General features: G+C 46.7%; 1 protein-coding gene across 1 annotated transcript; it reads left to right on the forward strand.

Moving 5' to 3' along the window:
- The first annotated feature begins 7,205 nt into the window (after positions 1-7,205).
- On the forward strand, positions 7,206-8,231 carry LOC121482458 (melanoma-associated antigen B1-like). Its single transcript, XM_041740376.1, has one exon. The coding sequence runs from the start codon at positions 7,206-7,208 to the stop codon at positions 8,229-8,231; it is 1,026 nt and encodes a 341-aa protein (XP_041596310.1).
- Positions 8,232-8,449: the final 218 nt, after the last annotated feature.

Genomic DNA, 8,449 nt, shown 5'->3' on the forward strand with positions numbered 1-8,449 from the left:
TAGTACTCATTCTCATTTAGTATATATCTAAATGAGATATATAATGAGTATAATATATATATATATATATATAAATGATATAAATGAGTATATATCTAGTATATATTTAGTATATATCTCATTTTCTCATTTAGTATATCCTGCCAGCCCTTTCTGGCCTGCCAGGTCTCTGTGGATAGGTCTGCTGTTAATCTGATATTTCTCCCCATATAAGTTAAGAATCTTGTCTTGAACTGCTTTTAGGAATTTCTCTTTATCTTTGAAATTTGCAAACTTCACTATTATATGTTGGGGTGTTGATCCATCTTTGTTTATTTGGGGGAGGGTGTCCTCTCTATGTCTTGGATATGAGTGCCTGTTTCCTTCCCCAGATTAGGGAAGTTCTCAGCTATGATTTGTTCAAATATACTTTGTGGTCCTATCTCTCTCTACATCTTCTAGAATCCCAATAAGATGAATATCATTCCCTCTCAAACTATCATTTATTTCCCAAGGCTTCTCCTTGTGGACTCTTGTTTTTCTTTTTTCCTCACCTTGCTTCCTTTCTATCAACTTGTTTTCTATGTAATTCACTCTCTTTTCTACCTCATTAACCCTAGCAGTTAAAGCTAGGGTTAGACTACATCTCAGTTAAGTACTTTTAATTTTGGCCTGATTAGATCTCAATTCTGCAGTCAGAGTATCTCTAGAGTCTTTTATGCTTTTTTCAAGAGCCACCAGTAATTTTTTAATTGTACCTCTGAATTGTATCTCTGACATGCTACTTAAATCCATATTCATTGAGTCTGTGGCAGAGAGTATTACTTCGGATTCTTTCTTTTGTGGTAAATTCTTCCTTCTAGTCGTTTTGTCCAGTGCAGAATGTCTCTATGAGTGAGCAGAGTCAAAAATATCAGCTACTACCTAAGTAAAATACACCCTAGACAATTCTCGAGGAGGTCAGGCACCAGAAAATAAAAGAAAAAGAAAACAACAACAACAAAAAGACCATGAAAGTGGAAAACAAATTTTAAAATAATAATTTTTTTTAGAGTGGCTGCACCAGTTCACATTCCCACCAACAGTGTAAGAGGGCTCCCTTTTCTCCGCATCCTCTCCAACATTTGTCGTTAAAAAAAGGTGGGGGGAAATGATGGGAGAGAGAGAATATAGTTTCACAGAGTGGACCTAGAGGGTGATCCTCTTGGTTCTGAGTGTACTTTGTTCTGTATGTTAGAAGGTGCTAAATTCCAAATTTATATAAGGCAGCAAAACTTATATAAAGACACAACAGCAACCACAAAAACAGAAACCAGATTAAGGGGGAGTGGTGGAATGGGAAGGAAGAAAGAATATAATCTCACAGAATGAACCAACATAGTGCTCCACTTGGTTCTGAGTGTATTTTGGTCCATATGTTAGAAGGTACTAAATTCCACAATTATAAATCAAAACAAGACAAAAAAAACATAACTTATATATCTACAAAAATTAAATTGAATACGTTGAAAGGAATCCAAAAATGAAGACTATATGTAAGACATGTAATTGTAGAAATATGAAAGTCAAAAAGGAAAAACCCTAAAATCAAAGCGTTGATAAAATATTGCAGTTAAGGCAGGAAAAGAGAAAAAATATTGGGAATTTTTAACCTGAAAGATAAATTAATCTTAAGGCAAAAAACCCCTCCAGTTTTATATACCATTTTGCCTCAGTCCTGGCGCTCTCCAGCGCTGCTTGGTCAGTAGAGTTGCTCTTCCCTAGTTCTTCCAGCAGTTCTTCTGGGGACGAAGGGCCTGCTGTGCTGATTCTCAGGTGTCTGAGCGGAGATGCCCCGCCCCTTGCCAGGTGGCCCGGCTCAGTATGAAGCTGTTTGTCCCTGTGAGGCCTTTGTGCCCTAGAGGCCATGCCTCTCCCAGGTGAGAGGAGGGGGAAAAAGTGGCAGCGGCCACATCTCCAGCCCCGGAGCCAAGAGCTGCCCGCAGGTACTGAACCGCAGTCTCTCCGTGCACACTGGCCTAGCTCCTCCGGGGGCAGGCGTGGGGCACTGACCTGTACAAACTGAAGAGCGCCAGGCGGCAGGAGAGCGTTCACCACCTTGCGCCCGGCCGGTTCCACCTCTCCCAGAGGCAACGAGAACAGCCAGCTTTGTCCGCTGCAGCGCCCTGGGGTGAGCACTGAGCCTCCGAACTTGCGCCTTGGGGGTCGGCCTCTCCCAGAGGGAACGAGCATAGCCTGCCTGTGTCCGCTGCTGCGCTCCGGGGCTCTGAGCTCAGTTGCTGGACTACGGACCCGGCCCGCCTCTCCCAGAAGCCCCGCAAGGGTTGCTGCGGCCCAGCTCTCCTGGGGTCCCACCGAGGTTTGCGGCGAGCTCTCTCTTGGGCGCCCCTATTCTTACTGTGTCCCCAGGAATATTGAGACTCCACTGCCCCTCCTGCGATTCTGCCCTGTTTCCCCACTGAGCACTTTTTAGTCAGGGAAGACTCAAGCGCAGATTTCTAAAGCTCCGGATTGTGCGCTGCCCCGCTTTCCTGCAGCGGCTTTCCACGGCTCTCTCCCCCGTTCATCTTCCAATATATCCCTTCCGGCCCTCTTCTCCGCCCTCCTACCTTGTCAGAAGCGATCACTTTCCTCTCTAGCATTCCAGCTGTTCTCTCTTTACATCTCAAGTTGAATTCATAGGTGTTCGGGATGGTTTGGAAATTATCTAGGTAAGTTGGGGGAACCAGATGAAACGAGGACCCCTACTCTTCCACCATCTTGCCTCCACCCAATGGCTTTCCTTTCAATTAAAGGTTTATTTAGCTTCAGAATCCAAGTTTATGAATGACATGAGTCATGTGCTTATTGGAGTTTATCAAGTTTAAAAATAAGAATTTTAGTATTTCGTAAAACAAATTGAAACACTTGAACCATTTCTTGTCATTCAGAACTAGGTAACATAACAGTGGAATATGTAGTTTTTGTGAAAACAGGGAATTCCTCCACAGTAGTGTCTGTGTGATCATAAGATACAGAAAAAATGTGAAATATAGTCAGTTCTTGGTTTGTTTCATTCCTTTTAATCTTCCTTTATAAAATTGAAGTATATGTACCCGGATTGGCTTAGCTTACTCAAAATGAAATTAAATCGCAATAAATTTGACTTGCACACTTGCTTTTTAATTGCCCAAATATTAATTTAGCACCTACTCTTTGGAGGGCTCCTGCCTAGTACTGGCGGTGATAAGAAAAACAGACCCAACCCCTGCTTATAAAACTGTGGAGTCTGAGAGCAGCTGTCATATAGAGTAGTTGGTAAGATACTCCGTAAGAATGAAAGGACGAGTAAAAATAAGGGATGAAAAGGAGGGAAGGGGTCTCCAGATGAGTTCTAGTGTAAAATTCCCCAGGGCAAGGCAACTTGGGCCTTTTGGCAGCTGAAAGCTCTGCGATGGGAAGTAATTTCAAGTTAGCTGTATGGTGGGCTAAAGGTGGCTGTGGAAGTGGCGAACAGAAGCCAGGTCTCCAGTTGAGAGATTAAAGTCTGGAATGGAAAACAACCTTTAACAGTTACTTTGAGACATGAGTAAATCGGAGAGGACCTCCACCCAAGGCACGGATGGAACATATCCCGTGCTTCTGTCCCCAGTGCAGGTGAACACAGAGCACACACTAGGTGTTTTATTACACATCATCTCCAGGGAGTTCCTGAGTCATAAGGGCAGTATTCTTTTGAGGATGGAAACTCAGAAACCACTGGGCAGGCACTCTTTGCTCTAAGTTGGGGAGTCAGGACCCATTTTATTAAAAGAGCATTCAAATTCAGTGTTATTGTTTTGTTTTGTTTTTTTATTTGGCTCTAATTCTACCAATTCTAAGAGAGGTATAGATTTTAGGTGATGGTGAAGTTAATGAAGATAGAGTGCTTTGGGTAAAGGGGCAGCTGAGAAGAAAGAATTAGTCTTTGAATCCAATTCTAGAGGATTTGAGTTGTATTCAGCTGGAAAAGACTACCCCCGCACTTGAAGTATGATTTATTGGGGGGAAATTTACTTAGAGAGTCTCTGTTAGCAGCACTTTGGACTGATTTGGTGTTCCATGTTCTAGAGTGACATATATTCTCTGATATCTCCTAGATCAAAACATATTCCATCAGGGTGGGTAGTATCCTCTGAGGTCAAAATAATCATAATCATGGTAATAACAGATATTGTGTAAAGTCTCAGTGCATTCCAGGCATCTTTCCAGGTGCTTTATGTACATGAACCATGTTCCATCAGCCCTGTGAGACAGGTTTAACAAACCCATTTCACAGATGCAGAGCCTGAAGCCCATAGAACTTGCTAAGGCAGCCAGTTCACAGAGCTAATAAGTGATGGGGCTGGGACTAGACCTTTGGTCTGAATCTGTCCATAGCTCATACTTTTCCACTCCTCCCAGCTTGAGGCTGAGCATACTTCACTTAATTCACTTTCTTCTACTACTCCAAAATGTATCTCAAATGGTGAAAAGTAAAACTCTGTGACCAAAACACTGGATTGGAATACATAACCAGTACAATAAGAATACCAAAACAAATAAGGGATGAATAAAGGAGAGAAAGAGACAGTGACGATATGATCATCAACATGTGCAAAATCAGATATTCTCAAAAGATCAGAGACTCACAAAATCATCTGGCTCTATCCTTCTCTGTTAAAAGTAAATCTTTTAGAGCTACCTCAAGTATGGCTGGTGAAGAGAAGGAATATATCCGCTTTTATTTTTTTCCTCAGACACCACAACACCTGTCCTGGGCTCCCAGATGTATGCTGCTTTTTCCTAATCTTACATCACTCTTGGGACACGGACTCATTTTCTGCAAGACATGCAGTAAAGAAATTGGTCAAGCACTTGCAAGTACATGTCATTTCCCAGGAAGCCTTTAATCAAGAGACAAGCCAAGATGAGGACCCCCCATGAATAAGTCCTGAAGAGACAACTACCCCCAACATATTAGGGTCATCCAAAGACCTAAGGATGGTGACCTAAGCTCAGTAGGAGTCCCAGGCTCTGAAAGATATGGTGAGGACCATGAATGAGAAATGAAGAAAGGACCCAGCCAGAACATTGAGGTCCTATAGCATCACATCTCTGCTATCTGTTCTTGGAGGCACCCAAAGACCATGATCAGACAAGGATCAGCCTCATTTCCAACTTGGAATTCTCAGGAAAGGAGGACCTTCATGTAAGATAAGCAACTACAGGAAAGCAGAGTGAAGTTACAGGATTGGTCATCTGTCAAGGTGAGGCCTCAAATGTGGACTAAGAGTAGCACTCACAGCATAAAAGGATGCCCTACAACATCCCCTATGCTGTCCTCCCTGGGAAGCCCTGGGCAGTGATATCAGGCTGGTTTTAGCCTGGAAAGTCTCGGGAAGGTGAGGGCCTCTGTGTGATGGAAGCTGCCTCAGTTTTGCAGAGGGAGGGACCTGGGCCCTAATAAGAATTCATGTGAAGACCATGAGTGTTGTGAGGGAACCCCCAAAGCAAAGGGGACTAAATAGAATCCTGTATCATTCTTCGCCCTGGGGGACCCAGAAGAGCTCTAACTGGAGTCCCCTCATTCTGCCTGGTGAGTCTCAGAGAAGGAATGGCCTTCTCTAACAGGATGGGTCCCAGCTCTACAGGGGAAGAAGTCTTGGCCATAACTACAGTCCAGGTATGGACTGTCAAGGAATCTCTCCTGAAAGTGGGAGGCTCACAGAGTCCCGCCCCTCTTGCCAGGCTTCTGTGGCCCAGGAAGGAGTAGCCAGGAGAATAGCAAGAGGACTCGGGAGGCTGGGGGCTCTGGGCGCTGGCAGGCCTGGGCCAGCAGAGAGAGAAGCCCAGGCCCTGGGAGACACGGTGAGGACGTGCGTGAGGAGCCCTAGGCAGTGAAATCGCACAGAGCCCCGCCTCTGCTTTCAATCCTTGGAGACCCTGGACCGCGGCCAACACCGGATGCGGCTCACCCGACTTCCGTTCTGGGTGGGGCTTCGAGCGCCGGGCGCCATATTTGTTCGCTTGGCGGAGGCCGGATTCCCGGGACTGATCAGAATTCAGGGTAAGAACTCTGAGGGGGAACCGAAGAGATTCCTCCTCCCCCCTCGGCCTCCCATAATAAAGTTGGGTCCCTGAACCTGACCCTTCGGTTCGGCTCAGGGAGGTCCCAGCGTCTATAAGGCCAAGCGGTCCCTGCATCCTCATTACCGCTTGGCCTCGGGGCCTTATGGAATGCGCGGCCCCAGGGAGGAGAGGGCCTTTGTCCAAAGGCAGCTGCCCCACGCCTGCGGGCAGTCCTGGAATGCCCTGGAGTAATTCGGGCTGAGATAACCCCTCATTTTTGCCTAGGGGGGTGGTTTTGGTAGGGCAAGGACTCCTTTTTTCTTTACTTTACTTTACTTTACTTTTCTTTTTTTAAGAAAGGCCTTTATGTAAAGGAGGCAGCACCATAGGCGGAGGGAGGAGTTTGGGCCCTAAAAGGAGTAAAGGTAGGACCATCATTGCTAATAAGCACCCCTCTCCACAAAATAGGGAGCTGCACACAGCAGCACCCCGGCTCTCAGACCTGGGAGTCCCTAGGTGAGGTACTCAGATGGGCAGCACCCTGAATTCTCTTCTAGCTACTCAGGGAGGTGAAGCCTTTTGCTCTGAGGCTTGTAGGCTCAGGGAGATGGAGGAATCCCAAATCCTACCTGGAGTCAAGGTCAAGTCCTGAATGGGGTCTGAGGGAGCCACTGACTCCAGAACAATGGGGGTGAAGAATCTTGCCCCTGCTGTTAACAGGCATAGGCCCCAGCCACTCACTGCGGCTGTCAACTCAGGTCCCAGAAATATGAGGACCTTTGTCTAAGGGTTATGGCCTCAGAGCAGCAGAGAGTAGAGCCCCAGGAAGGGTTTGGAGTCAAGGTGAAGACCCTGAGTAAGGAAATGGAGACCACTCGATACCCAAATGAAAGAGTAGCTTATGACACCACCCCTGTTGTTAGTGCTGGGAGTCCTAGGACTACTCTGATTTCCTCCCTTGGGTTCTCAGGAGACAGAAGGACCAAGAGCAAGAACCCTGTGGGGTCCTAGAGCCATACCCTCACAGAACCTACAAAGGTGGCTTCTTTAAAAACCAAGGTGATCTCTTCCTGCTGTGGTGCTCACACTCTCATCTTCCCTGCTCCAGGTGCCGGCATCTTCTGCCCACACTTGTGCCTGCTGTCCCTGACCTAGTCATGCCTCGGGGCCAAAAGAGTAAGCTCCGTGCCCGTAAGAAACGCTGCCAGGCCCGTGTTGAGAGCCAGGGCCTTGGGGATACTCAGGCCACTACAGGAGAGGTCAATAAGTCCCCCTCTTCTGTTTCTGGGGATGCTCCCTTGAGCTCCCCTGCTGCTGGCGCTTCCCAGAAGCCTCAGGGATCCCAAGCCACTAGCTCTTCTGCTGCACGTGGTTCACGCCGCAGATCTAATGCAGGTGCCAAGAGCCGGGTTGATAGAGGTAAACATTCCTCCCAGGCCTCAACTACCCCTGAGAGTGCTCGCAATGATCTTCTAACCAGGAAGGTGGGAATATTGATGCAGTTCATGCTAGAAAGGTATGCAATGAAGGCACCCATTATAAGGGCAGAGATGCTGAAGATCATCAACAAAAGGTACAAGGAAGATTTCCCTGAGATCTTCGGGAAAGCCTCTGAGCACCTGGAGCTGGTCTTTGGCCTAGAATTAAAGGAAATCAAGCCCGGTGGTCACTCCTATAACCTCGTGAGCAGCCTAGACATTACCAGTGATGGCGATGTGAGCAATGGCTGGGGTCCTCCTAAGAATGGTCTTCTTATGCCTCTTCTGAGTGTGATCTTCCTGAGTGGCAACCAAGCCTCTGAAGAGGATATCTGGGAATTCATGAATATCTTAGGCGTCTATGAAGGAAGGAAGCACGTAGTCTTTGGGGAGCCCAGGAAGCTCATCACCCAAGATTTGGTGCAGGAAAAGTACCTGGAATACCGCCAGGTGTCCGGTAGTGATCCTCCACGCTACGAGTTCCTGTGGGGCCCGAGAGCCCATGCCGAGACCAGCAAGATGAGAGTCCTAGAGTTTTTGGCGAAGGTCCATGATACCGTCCCCAGTGCCTTCCCATTCCATTATGAAGAGGCTCTGCGAGATGAGGAAGAGCGAGCCCAGGTCAGAGCCACGGCTAAGGCTGCCTCTGCTACCAAGGCCAGTGCACGTTCCAGGGCCACATCCAGCCGCTCCACTCCTCCCTAGAGAGGGCTGAGGCAGATTCTTCCCTCTGTGTTTGATGAGGGCTGCTAACCTTTAAAGTAGTGAGAGCCTAAGGTGGGGTTGGCAAGATCATAATATGTATCTTCTTTTTATTTTTCCTATTGTCTGTGGTAGCTTACAAATGTTCCTTTCATTAGAATGTTTATTTAGATTCAGAATATAAGTTTATAAATGACATAGATCACACATTGCAGTTTAGC

This window comes from Vulpes lagopus, chromosome X (assembly GCF_018345385.1).
Source record: "Vulpes lagopus strain Blue_001 chromosome X, ASM1834538v1, whole genome shotgun sequence".
NCBI classification, from domain to species: Eukaryota; Metazoa; Chordata; class Mammalia; order Carnivora; family Canidae; genus Vulpes; species Vulpes lagopus.

Excerpts from the sequence above, each read along its gene's own strand:
- LOC121482458 (XM_041740376.1), top strand. The coding sequence starts at position 7,206 with ATGCCTCGGGGCCAAAAGAGTAAGCTCCGTGCCCGTAAGAAACGCTGC.